The 13,481-nt window shown below is 45.6% G+C and overlaps 1 protein-coding gene across 3 annotated transcripts in view; it reads right to left on the bottom strand.

The window, feature by feature from the left end:
• The window catches only part of CMTR1 (cap methyltransferase 1), a 77,478-nt gene that overhangs the window by 35,346 nt on the left and 28,651 nt on the right, over window positions 1-13,481 (bottom strand). The window contains exons 1-4 of one of the 3 annotated variants that reach the window (XM_019526758.1): window positions 10,196-10,366; window positions 8,497-8,631; window positions 3,447-3,589; window positions 806-964 (exon numbers count right to left, since the gene is read on the bottom strand). In XM_019526758.1, coding sequence (XP_019382303.1) covers window positions 806-964; window positions 3,447-3,589; window positions 8,497-8,626 — 432 coding nt within the window. In that variant the 5' untranslated portion in view covers window positions 8,627-8,631; window positions 10,196-10,366. Of the gene's footprint in view, window positions 1-805; window positions 965-3,446; window positions 3,590-8,496; window positions 8,632-10,195; window positions 10,367-13,481 lie in introns of those variants that run through there. The other 2 variants (XM_019526757.1, XM_019526759.1) reach the window with 2 other exon arrangements.

The following is a 13,481-nucleotide window of genomic DNA, read 5'->3' on the forward strand; positions in this document are numbered from 1 at the left end:
GGGGGTCAGGCTAGAAGATCTACTAGGTCCCTTCCGACCCTTAATCTAAAAACCTTAATCTTAATCTATGATACCAACTGCCAACTACATTAGAGCCACTGATTACTATCCTCTAAGCCCAAAATCCAGCCAGTTTTCTATCCACTCAGCCAGTTTTCTACCCAGTTTTCTATGGTGGTTAGGAGCCTCAGGGAATGCTGGAGTCCCAGTCCTATCACAGTCTTTTTACTATGGACTCTGCACCAGGAGCTCTGGAGCCAAGCATAGAACTTTTTCTTCTCCCACTTAAAAAACCACAAAACAAAACCAAAAAAAAACCACCCCCACACACACCAAAAACCCATCATAATTATGGCCAGAGCCCTGAAAGATCAGTCACAAGGCAACCAAAGCAAACCACTACATAGATTCATATATAATATTACAGCCTGATACTTCACTCAGTGCTGGGATGCCCAAAGGACTTATTTTTCATGCAATAACCCTATCTGCCCTTCACAAGTTTCCTCCATCCTGAATAACTTGAAGGACATAGGAACATCATGCCTCACTACTGTGTTTGGAATACACTAACGGGAATGAAAAATAAGCAATGTCACCAAAAGATTTTGGAGGCAGGGTGCCATTTTTATGTTGACTTGCATCTACACTGACAATCCCTATCATAGCGAAAACCCAGACAGGAACTGATAGAGCACATCTGTGATCTCCCCAGCTTGACCCTAAGCAGCAGCTGGCTGCATCACAGAAGGAAGCAAGAAACTGTGTATAATGAAACAAGAGAAGGGATCTAAGAAGCACTTACCTCTGGCTCATCCCGCCAATCAATATTGAGCTCTCCTTCAAATCCTTTCAGAGTCAAACCAAAGCCTCTCCTTCCCTTCTGATTGGAGGCCTCAACAATTTCTTTCCTCCCCTGGCCATATTTCCCCAGACCTTCTCCTTCACGGAAGCCCATCTTGGCCTGGAAAGCAAAGCAAATGGACGGTGTTGAAAGCAGTTGGACACAAATATAGGGACGTCTGTGGCTGAAGGCCAGAAGGATAAATGATATTGCACTGTGTAGTGGTGACTGAAAGATAGTGAGTGTGCTTAATGAATCTCACTTAAAACTGTTCAGGACTCTCCTGCCAGCTCATTTCCTTGATCAAGTGGGAACCAGATCTGGAGAAATAAGTTTGGCAAGATAACATCATTAGAAAAGATTCAGCTGTACACGAGCAACTCACCTGGATGGCAAAGCACTAAGAAGCTAGAAGTCATCTGTCACCCTGTCCACAGAGTGTAGAAGGCAAAGCACTGGGAGATGCTGGCACCCAAGGTTGGCATATCTGTACATGCTAACATATCAGAATCCTAGCCCTACCTTCCAACATATCTACTACTCCCCAATTAAAACCTCACCTAGCGGGCACAGGACAAACGCAGGACACTCTGCTGCTGAAAAGCAGCTCTAATTCTTACGTTAAGAAAAGAAGCTTCAGTAACAGACACTTCTTAAGGCTTTTCTTAAAGTGAGGGTAGTCAAATGCATGACCCACAGGCTGGACTTGGCCCACAGAACCACTCCATCTGGCAGGACAAGTTGGGGGTGGGGTAGGGTGGGGGAAGGGGGGACCTGCTGCAGAATTCAGCACCCCTGGGCCCCAATGGACATGGCTGTTAGCAGCAAGGGGGTGAGGAAGGGCTGATGCAGCCCTTACACACCTCGCTGCTGCCTGACCCCCACCACCATCCACAAACCCATGCCAACACTATTACATGACCCATGATGCCACTGGCCCCCAGAGGAGCCACCCTAGGAGGAGCCCCTGCAGGCCAGGTCTGTCCCAGGGTTAATTTGACACCCCCATTTTAAAATTTGCACCCAGGGTGCTAGCTCTGCCCAGTACAGGGGAGTAGTACACACACATATGCACACGCATGCATGTGCACACTTGCACAAATATGCATGCACTTGGACAGCTTTGATCTTAATCAGGAAGCTGTCCATTTCCTCCGACATCTGAAAACCAGCAAAAGCCATTACCATTGTTAATTACCAACCTTTACAAGAAAGGCAGTAAAGTAACATGGTGGCTCTTCAACTGTCTATTATACCTGTCAACAAATTCCTAAGAAGGATGCATGTAAAATGTGATGACGACTGACCACAGTGACTCCTGCAGCCGCTGAATTTTGAATGGTTAGCGTGTCTCACTCCCCTGGACTACAGTGGTAAACTCAAAAGGAGACTGACACTCATCTCGACTGCTCCATGGACCACTATCAGGATCAGCAGAGCAATGTTACCAGCCTGGCTTGCTGGCCTTCCAAGGAACTGAAGACTTTGCAGGCTACAGTGTGGCACAGGCAGTGAGAAACATCAACTGTGTAGGCAACTATTCTCTAAAGGAGTGTAGATCACTGGCTTGTTTTCCCTGTTTGAGAAGGACTAACACCATTCCCAGTCTCTTCAGGCCCTTTCTGTAGGGTAGTTTATTAACTCTGACCCCAAAACCACAAAGTAGCATGAAAAGTGCTGCACCATGTAAGATTGTTCCAGGAGCCTCTTTATGATGCCCTTGGAGCCAATTAATAAAACAGAGTCTGAAAGCTAGGAACAGACATGCCCCTGCTGATGGCCAGAGTCAACTTAATTTGTGAAATCCTCTACTTGGGGGCCTGATTATGTGTGTGAGTGCATGTGTGTATGCATGTGTGAGTCACAGCAGTTAAAACTCACACTAAACCCACTGTGCTTTACTACAAACAGCACCAGCACTCCCCCTAGCTGTCCCAGTCAGCATTTGTGCTAATCCGGTATCTCCAGAGGAAAACATGGTATTTTTGCTCCTTGACTGAATACTCCTTTGATCTATACGTTGTGTATCTGCCCATACAGATAGAAAGTTAAGTCTTGGAAGTTTAGGTGGGTCTTGTGCTGCATGAAGGGAAAATTATTAGCAATAATAAAAGTAGTAGTTTAGAAAGTCAGCTCTGAAGCTCTGGCAATCTGACACATCACCGAGAGCTTCTCTAGTTACCTCCCAGTTGGAAAAAGCTGATACATGGCAATTACAGTCGGGCAAAATACAAGTAGGACATCCAGCCAACAGTTAACATTTATATTTAAGTCCAGGTGGCACAGGTTAGAAGGGATATGTTTCTATACAGAGTATATATGTGCAGTGCAATTGACTGGCACCTGAGTGGGAAATGTAATTAGTTGAATCGAGGTCTTCCTTTTTCCTATGAAAGCTAAAATGGTTCTAGCCTTTAATCAACATTGAATATTTGCAGGGGCACAATCAGCACTGAATGTGATCAGTGCAGCCAGAACATCTATCCCAGTACATCCTAGATTTCACAGGTATAATGAATGCCAGGAGCACCCTCACACAGACTGTACTCTGAACTATGCCCTCAGACACTTATCAGCCTGCTCAAAAGTAGCAGTGACCTACCATGAGCCTCTGGGAGACGCTGTTATACATGGAGTAGCGGGAAGAGGTGCCCTCCACGAGAGAGTCCGGTTTGTACTCACTGCTGAAGACTTGATGCTTCTCATCACTCTCGCTGTCAGACCCACTGCTGCTACTAGAAGACTCTGAAAACAAAACAGAGGGAAGACGTGAACAGGCAGTTATTTCACTGGAACTCAGAATTCATACAGCAGGAAGGCAGGGGGAAGGGGGAAGAGGCTCTTCAAGAACTAGGAGGTGTTGGGAGAATCCTGAAGACTTCAGATACTAACCTCGAGAGCCACTGGCTTGAAGAGCTGGTTTGCTTGCTCATTCTTCTGCAAAAGCAGTGAAAAACAACTACTCTGACACAGTTACATCAGCACTACCCTGGGTGTCAATATATCTTGCTGACACAAGCAGGGGCTTACACTGGTGACCTGCTAAACACAACACTGTGAAACCCACTCTCTGCTGCAGGTCTACATGAGGATTTTGTCTGGTTTGACTATTCCTTCCACTATCAGGTTATGCTGCACCTTACCCCGCAAATCTTTGGCTCAGGTAACAGAGAAATCCCCAGGCAAAGAGCTTCTGTTTGGTGCCAAGAATGGAGCTTTCCCTCCTCCTGGACCAGATCCCATTTTTCACTGAAAAACAGGGGGAACTGCACTGATAAGTAGGGATACTTAAGCCAGACTAAAGAGCTGTAGCGGCAAGGTCCTCTGACTACCTTTCTGAAAGAATGCTGTATGAGGTGTGGCCCCATTGATAATGTTCCTCCACAAAGAGGGCTCTGCAGTCCCTCCCTCATTCACACAACCCTCTAGCCTCTTGCTCCAAACAGTGATTCACCTCAGTCTTTTGTGCTCCAGGGTTCATAGTTTAGCTGAGAAGCAGTAGAGGGTTGAGAAGCAGTAGAGCACCCAGGCAGGAAAACCCACTTTCCTGTGGCTGGGGTTCCCCAAACTGGCATTAGTACCCAGGCTCCCTGATATCCTCAAAGCAGTATTTCTTTGCACTACCCATACTCCCAAATGCCAGCAATAGCACAGGGGCAGATTCAAACAAATATATCTGTATCACTCACATTTGGAACATTTTCTTCACAACTGTTAGAGCTAAACACAACACCTTTTACAATGAGAGCTGACACTAAAGAGGGATTGAAGTCATTTGAGTGAGTGAGAAAGTATTCTGCTCCCCTGGTCATGTAGCTTTTTCCAGCTCTCGTTTAAGTGATCAGAAAAGAGCTCTAAAATCCTGAATAAATTCTTCTCCCTCGAACCACTTCACACTGGCTCCCCCTTACAGCTCACCTGAGGACTTGACACCACCTTCACATCACTTTAGATTGCCTCAGCCAGCTGAGGAAAGGACTCTTTTTCCAGCAGCAAGCTAAAAAGCAGCAATCTATTCTTCTGATTCTCTATTTTTAAATTCTTCCATTGTATCAGCAGAGCACAGGTGCTTCAAAAGATCTTGTGACCTCACAGCCTACATGGCACAGTGCCTAGGCAGGAAGAGAAGAGGCAATATAGAAAAAAAAATAAGAAGCCTAAACCCTCAGATATCCTTACTCCAGGCAGGTTTAAGTCCAACCCCAGAGGTGTGTTGCAAACCCTGTTAATTCAAACTCCACTGCAAGTCAGACAGAAGGAAGCTATCCAAGTACTACGCCAAAGGTCCTCAACATCAACATGTCCCTTCCTGGTGACATAACAGCTCTTTCAGGGATGTCAGGGTGCCAATAGAGTATTTTTAGTAAATGCTTCATAGCTCTTTCCACTAGCTGGGAGCATGAAGCAAAAAAAAATGCGTACCACAGCCTGCCTCACAAACATCACATCTGCCATGTTCCAGTTAAAAAGACCCCACAAGTGAAATTTCTATGCCAAGCTGGCAGCTGCCATACCTGGAGCTTAGGAAGAATTCTGTATTGTAGGGCACAAGCCACCTTCTCTCCCCATCTTGGGTTGGAAAAACTGACTAAGGCTCATATGTTCTCAAAGCAGCAAGTGTGGCTGATTAATTTGGCCATAGTTCCACTCTGCCAATGAGAGTCACTCAGCTAATACCTTTGCACTGCCTTACAATCAGCCATTCATTTTAAGGGTTGCTGCCAGAAACCATTGTGGGTTTTTGCCCAGGCAGAAGTCAACAAAGAGCAAAGCTAGCCCATATTAAAATACCAACATTACATAAAGAATACAAAACAAGTCAGGATTTACAGGTATTTGGGAAAGAAAGGAGGACCAAAAATGATTTATTCTTCCTACAGCAGGAGATTAAACAAAAGAGGAAACAGCCGTACTTAATAAAGTTCCATAAAAGCCCTAACAGGCAATAGTGTAATGAGAGTATAATTAACTGGAGTAATATGATCATCCTCCTAAGATAACTAATCTATTTAAAAATTACTTTGCCAGAGCTAAGTGACAGGCATAACTGCCTTTGCAAGGACCTTATCAGTTAAACTGCACAGCATTTGTCACTGAGAATTCAAGATGTTATTTAGGATTTTCATTTAAGATAGTTTCTCATCTGGACTAATGAAGCAGTTACTCTCATAGATCTTGGAAAAAAGGGATGTAGATCTTCAGGAAGAGATAGGAAATTGTCCAATACATCAATAGAGCACGGCTGCAGTATATTATCTACAGCCACTTCAATAAAAAAAACCAGACACAAATGGATTTTACAAAACACAATCCCACCAATTAATTAATATACTAAATTTTATCCGAGTTACCGACAAACAGTGACTCATTAAAGGAGTTTAAACATCAATCCTGCTTTTAGAAAAGTGTTTGCCCAAGAGGAAAGCTGGGTTTGGGGGAAGAACTTAATCAAGTCAGCAGTCAAACACAAAATGAAATGCAACTCTGCAAGACTCTCCCTCGCCCCAGTAACCTGCCTCCCTTCTGCAGTGACATCTTCATGGCCACAGGCTGCATTGGTAAACTACGGGCAACGCAACAAGCCTATGGGCCATACTTTGCCCACTCTATAAAAGGGTTTCCTCTAGACACAGAAAGACATTACAGCACTATCAGAGCTCAAATTTGTTCTGTCCGGCATTCAAAGAGCTGTACAAGTTGTTGGCTTCACATGAATGAGAAGAAATTGGACATTACAATTGCCTGGCAAAAGCAAGCAAGGTTGGATGTGGGCCTTTCAGTGTCCTTCTGATGGACGGATAGATTTTTTTTTTTAATCTTTTCCCACACCCCTTCCCCCTAGAAATCCAGCAATAACTAGGAACTACTGAAATCATCCTGGGTATGCCTGTGCTACTTCCACAGTGCTCCTGAGAACACTACCAAAAACACCCCTATGCTTCCATTCTGCACATACCACATCCAGAAATGAAGTAGTGAAGCTGCCCTGAGGGTCTCACAGCTGCTCTCAAGCATGGCAGACTCAAGGTTGGCAGCAGAGGGTGCCCTTAGGGCAGTTTCACCACATAATTCCCAGGTGGTTACAGAATCGAACTGTTAGCAGCCCTCTGACTGGATGAGGCACCCCTCCCTCTCACACCTTCAGTTAATCTGAATGCACCCTGCTTACTTGTGGCTTGCTTCCTTTTCCCATGTATTCATTATAGGCCCCAGCTTCTGAGTGTGACTCTCAAAAGTACCCTCAAGCAATCCAGCTTCCTTCCTCTTAATCCTCATTAGACACATTTTCCACACGTCATGCAAAGCAACAACCAATCAAGTTCTCAAATTCCTCAATCTCTCATCCTGCAAACGTAGTCTCCAGCAGTTGATTTCCTACTGCTGCACATTCATAATGCAAATACGTCTTTAAAATATTTCTGATTCACTTTCTAACAGCTCAGGGAAGTCACTGTCTATATGCCCTACACTGGCAGGCTTATGATGCTTGCCTTTCAGAGTTGGGAACAGAGACACCTAAATTTGTAACTACTTAAGTACCCCACCATAGTGAACATACAGAATAAGATGGAGAGCCAACCTGCTCCAACAAAGCCCAAGGACCTCAAACTTCATTTCCTATATCCAACTCTATATCCTTCTGACTTCAACCAAAGACAATATGACACAGTACTGAGCACTTCTTTTTTCATCTCAGGATATCAACACGACTCCTAAGAAATACATATTACCCCCACTCTACGAGAGAAACCAAGGTAGAGGGATTAGATGTCTTGAATAAAGTTCCACGGAGTTGCTGAGACACACCTCAAGGGAGTTTACCATCAATCCCCAGCTCAAACCACTTATAAACATTCCTTTAATCTCCCTGCACCTCATTCTTTCACATTTGTAAAACTGGAATAACGTTACCAAACTGACTTTACAGAGCAACGTTATTAGGTTTCGTTTTATGAGAATTCATGAGCACAACCACTCACTTATGAAAGTTATCTCCCTGCTTTTATCCTTAGGCTAGGAAAACCCACCACAGCTGAAATGAGCAACATAACAGTTTTATAATCAGAACCTTTACAGACACTACATCAAGCGTTTGCCTTCTGTTTCATGAATTTACTTTGTGCCCCTAACTTTTCCCTTTCCCAGATTCATACAGACCATGCATTGCCAAGGTCTTTTCCTTTCCCAAGACTGTATATATTCATAGCAATAACTTTGAGCATGACAGGAAAGTCAATACCTGGTAAATTAGACAGGATACTGTTTACACAGCACCACAAGAAAGGACCATCTGTTCCAAGAACATAAGCTTCTTGAAGTGGGGGCTAACTAAATAAAAAATATATAAGGTAACCCATAGACAAAAAAAAACAAAAGACAATGAATCAAAGCAAATAAAGCTTGAATACTCTATTGTTAATTTCAGATCATGTTTAAAAACATCCAAATAAAACGACTTAAAGAAGAGAAATTCTCAGCCCAGTTTACAAATAGAAACTATGCTAGCTTTGCTCCTAGAGTCTCCATTTGTGGTGATGAATTAGATACCTAAAGAGAGAAGCATTCTTTCTTCAGGGTTATCCTGAAGAGAAAAGTATCCTTTCCTGCGAGGCCATTTCTTGACAACTTTAGCACCTAATGCCTGACCTTACCTTGGGTTGCATGATTGCTAAACTGAGTGTCATCATCTGAAGTGGAACTGAGGGTTAATCCCAGATCCTCTATCCTCTTCCTCTGCTTCTTCTGGGGGCTGCTAAATTCAGGCTCCGCTCTTCTCTTCATTTTTACTGCAAGAACAAATTATACACCGTGAATATTACATTAGTTCACTTCCTCTGGTAGTGGGACATAGGTATGGAATGCTTCATCACTTCAGGATACATGGCATTAAAGAATGGTGGAACATACCCTGAAATGATGCAGGTAACGTGTTTTTGTTTCCCCTTGATCCCACTTGAAGCTGTTTACCTAAACAACCTGCAAACAAGTTCTTTTCCCAGCTGCTCAACAACTTAATGTGTAACACTATCTGAAACCTTCCAAACAAGTAAAGATAATAGCTGAAGCAAGCCCCTGCCAAACTTGGATCCAACAGCCACCGAACTGTCCCGTAAGGCATATGGCCAATTCACCCTGCCCCCACAGCAAGACCACAGAAAGCTGCAGTTCAGCTTCCACCAAACACTGTCGGAGCAGCAACACCACCTTGCATTGCATCTGTCTACGTGCATGTAGCAGGTTTTTCCACCATAGAAACATAGAAAATGAGGGTTAGAAGGGACCTCAGGAGATCATCTAGTTTCAGGTGTGTGGGAGGCATGGGGGGCCCCAAGCAGCCCCTCACAGGCTGCCACTGTGCCAGGGAAAAGCCATGGTTTCCCTACGTTTTTGACTTTTAAAAGACAATCCATTTTTAAAGTCTATTGTTCCACTTTTAAAGTTTGCTTGTGACCCTTTTATATATTCATGCAACCCACTTTTGGGTCGTGACCCATGGGTTGAGCAACGCTGATGTAGTCCAACCCCCTGCTCAAGGCAGGACCATCCCCAACTAGATCATCCCAGCCAAAGCTTTTCCTAGCCAAGTTTTGAAAACCTCCAGGGACAGGGATCCCACCATCTCTCTAGATAACCCATTCCAGTGCTTCACTACCCTCTTAGTGAGAAATGTTTTCCTCATTTCCAACCTAAACCTCCCTTGCTGCAACTTGAGATCATTGCTCCTTGTTGTATCATCTGCCCCCACTGAGAACAGTCCAGCTCCATCCTCTTTGCAACACCCTTACAGGTAGCTGAAGGTTGCTATCAAATCCCCCCTCACCGTTCTCTTCTGCAGTAACTCAGAAACTCGAGACCTCTCAGGTATCGTGGCAGGGAGCAAAAGGTGGGGGGAGGGGGGTTCTGCCTGCAGAGAGGCCAGGGGCGCAGGCCCACCCCACGGGTTGCCATCGCAACCTGCAATGCCCAGGCCCCTCCGCAGGCAGAACCCCCCTCCCCTTTGCTTAGTGCCTGACACTGCTCTGCCTGGGCCCTGTCTTTAATGGCTCTCTATTAAGCTCTTATCTGCTCTAGCCCAAGCCCCCCCGGGGGCAGTTACGGAAGCCCCCGAGGGTCTCGCGAGCTGGGAGGAACCCGCTGAGGGACCCAGAGGGGTTCCCGGAACGCCCCGCTCCCCCCCGCGGGTGGTAGTGCCCAGCCTCCCCACCGCGCGGCGATGGGAGCGCCCGCCCTGCCGACGGGCATACGGGAACCCTCATAACGCCCCTCGCCCCAGCTGCAACCCCCTCCCCCGCTTGCGCGCGGAGGTGGTAGCTCCCAAGTCTCAGAGCCCCCACCCCGGGCGGTACTCACAGGAGCGGGGGGCACTCAGGCCGGCACCATATCCCAAGGCAGAGGGGGAAGGTGGCAGCAGGATGAGCGAACTGCCGCCTAGCGCGCTCAGTTTCGTTTCTCCGCTGGCAGGTGCCGGGGTCCTCCCTCCTAGCTCGCGCGCACCAGGTGCGTCACAGGGGAAGGCCCGGCCGCGCCTGCCCTGCCAGGAGGGGGCCTGCAGGCGCGCCGGAGGCAGCCCCGAACCATGGGCGGGGCGGCTGATGGGCGGGTTAGGAGCTGGTGCGAGTCCTGCGCATGCGCGTTGGGAGGAGGGCATGGCTGCCAGGCTGAGATGGCTGCCATTCCAGCAGCTGGGAGAACGTTGGAGGGGCCCCGTCCTACATCCTGCCGCAGAGCTGGCTCTCACTAATTGTCAAACCAGGGTTTCCCCTCCAGGGCCGTTGCAAAGGAGCAGTCCGAGGTGGCCAGCTGCATGCAAGGGGCTTCCATACGACCTGCAGGTCTTGTTTGGGACCTCCTAGTGTAACCAGAGCCCTGACTTGAGCAGGGAATTGCACTGGAGCACAGACCTCTTGCTGCCTCTTCCAGGCTGGTTTCTAAATAGGAACAGGATTTCAGTAGCAATTCCTTTGAAATCAGTTTGCTAGTCTTCAGGAAAGAAAGTGTGTTACCCAAGGTCTGGCTCAGGAAGAAGTCTGAATGCTTGTCCTACTATTAAATAAATTACAGCTTCAGATCTATCCGCGCTGTATTCTGCTCACAACTGTTTTGCTGCAAAAAACAATAAATAATAAAAAACATTGGAACCTTTTAGAAAAAACCTGCTTGAAAAGGCTGATGTTTCACATGTGACAGACATGTCAAAGCCTACTCGTTTCACATGTAAGTGTCCAGGTTTAAACAAAACGGTTCTGCAAAGCTCACATATGATACAGCTTCTCACACAGTAAAGATGGAATGTATTCTCACAGGCTTTATGAAGCCTGGTAAACCAGGAGTAATGTCCACAAACTCCTGGAAGATTGATGCAGGCTCAACATTAGGAAAAACTTCACAGTCAGGGTGTTCAAACCGGAATAAGCTCCCTCCAGAGGTGGTGCAATTGCCTGCCCTGGAAATCTTCAAGAGACTAGATTGTCACCTTGCTAGGATCACCTGATCCCCCGTTGTCTTTCCTGCTTGGTGCTGGGGGCTGGACACGATCACCTGCTGAAGTCCCTTCCAGCCCCTTACAATCTGTGAAAGCCTCCAACATATTCTGTGACTGAGCTGCCCGCCAACAAGGCATGTGTGTCTTGGGGGCAGAAAAGAGATGGACTGCAATGCAAACTAGGGCTACAAGCCTCAGTGCACTAAGATGAAAGGATATCTTGAAAGTATAAGAGTGATCATCAGCACAACACTGAAGGCCCTGGGGATGCTGTCTCTTATGTTTCCTTCTGACAATTTTTTATCTTGCTGATATCTGTGTTGTAGTGCACATGCACTTAACAGGAAAGCAAGAAATGCATGGGAAAAATATGAGTCCTACATACTATTGCTCAGATCTGGTCATCTCTATAATAGGTTCACATGCATTAAGTTAAATAAGGCTACTCTGAGCTTTGCCAGGGAATAAAGAGGAGAGGGAAAAAAAAAAAAAAAACACACACACTAGGCTTGCATTTTCTCCCACTGAAGCCCATCCATATGGAGCAGTTTTTACAATGTGCCTCCATATCATTTGCCATGCAAGAATCTCCAGGCAGTTTACAAATGATAGTCTGAAATACATTATCAAAGAGGTTGATGTACATTATCTCCTTATTGACAGACCAGAATTTGTGCACTAACAACCCAGCAGTAACTCAGAAGTCAAGTCCCACTCCCAGATTCTACGGTACAGGACATGTAGAAATGGAGCTAACCTAAAGGCATTTTAAAACTGAGTGCATCAGTGCTGACAAACATTCAGTATGGAGAAGACTTTATTCTTACCTGTAAGGTAATGCAAATTTACAAGGTGCAAATCAGATGACTTACCTAAGAATCACCCAGTGGAAGACTAAAGTTCAGGCAGTAGATTGTTGGAGCTGAGATGACTATAGTTCCTTCCTCAATCAAGGATATTACCATATAAAAGAATTAAGTGATAACTATGTACCATAAAGTGTGTGTGTAAGAAGCACATGGAAAATGGCCTTCCTGAAGAAATAACCTCACAGTAGAGATCTGACATTGGGTATAATCTTGCTGAACAACTGCCTAGTTACTGACTTTACATCCAAGCTTAGGTTTACCAAGGACATTCACTAGGTAGGTTAATTCAGGATACAATGGCATTTATGATCGTTCTTTTTCCTGTAGACGCTGTGTAGTCTGTCAATGCTATAATGTAATACCTAATACCTACTAGACCAAGCAAAGCTTAATTATGTCTTCATATCCAAAGAACCTGTAATACTGCTTCTATACCACAGTGGTTGTTTGAGCTCTGCTAAGGTGGAGTTTGTCAACTTTTTACATGCTTGCTCATTGCATTTTATTTGTTCTGCTCCCTGGAACAACAATAATACATTTTAAAGGTCTGGGGGTGGCAGGTGACCATAGGAATTTTGATATTAATAAACACACCTGGGTGAGCAGTGCTTACACACTGTGCTTGGTCTATGGCATTGGATCATCTGTCAGTAATAGCTGGTAGCTCCAAAGCTGGAAAGGGCTCTGTAACCTAAACATCTGCAACTCTTTACAGGAAATTCTAATTTTTTTTTCAACTCCCCTTGCATGTAGTGCAGTGTATGTAACGCTCCCTAAGGCAGTGGTTTTCAAGCTCCCTGAAGTCACAAAACCCTTTCATATCACTTCTGCTGTGAAACCCCTACCTCCAGCTCTGTGAGCCACGAAAGCTGACACTGAGCCGGGTAACCCACCCTGGTAATGGCAGCGCACCACCTCCCAGCCTGCTTTGCCATTGCCTTTAATCTGTTTGCAGAACCCCTGATGACTTAGTGATATCCCAATGCTCTGCACAACAGTTTGAAAACCACTGCTCTAAGACCATACACTAGTGCTAAGGTGTTGGAAATTTGCCAGTCATGAGGGGCAAACAGAAGAATCCAACAACATCACAGGGTTAGGGTCCTTACCACCTTGCTAAGCTGAGGGTTTGTGAAGTAACCAGAGAATAAAGAGCTGTAGCAAATAGCTATCTGGGACCACTAATGAGCTCTAACTCCTATTTCAAACTGCATCTTCTTCTCAGATGCAGGACAGCTAATAAGCACCTGGAGTAGAGAAGTGCCATCCTTTGAAGTGTAGCAAT

Source organism: Gavialis gangeticus, unplaced genomic scaffold (assembly GCF_001723915.1).
Source record: "Gavialis gangeticus isolate Ggan-Ray unplaced genomic scaffold, GavGan_comp1, whole genome shotgun sequence".
NCBI lineage: Eukaryota > Metazoa > Chordata > Crocodylia > Gavialidae > Gavialis > Gavialis gangeticus.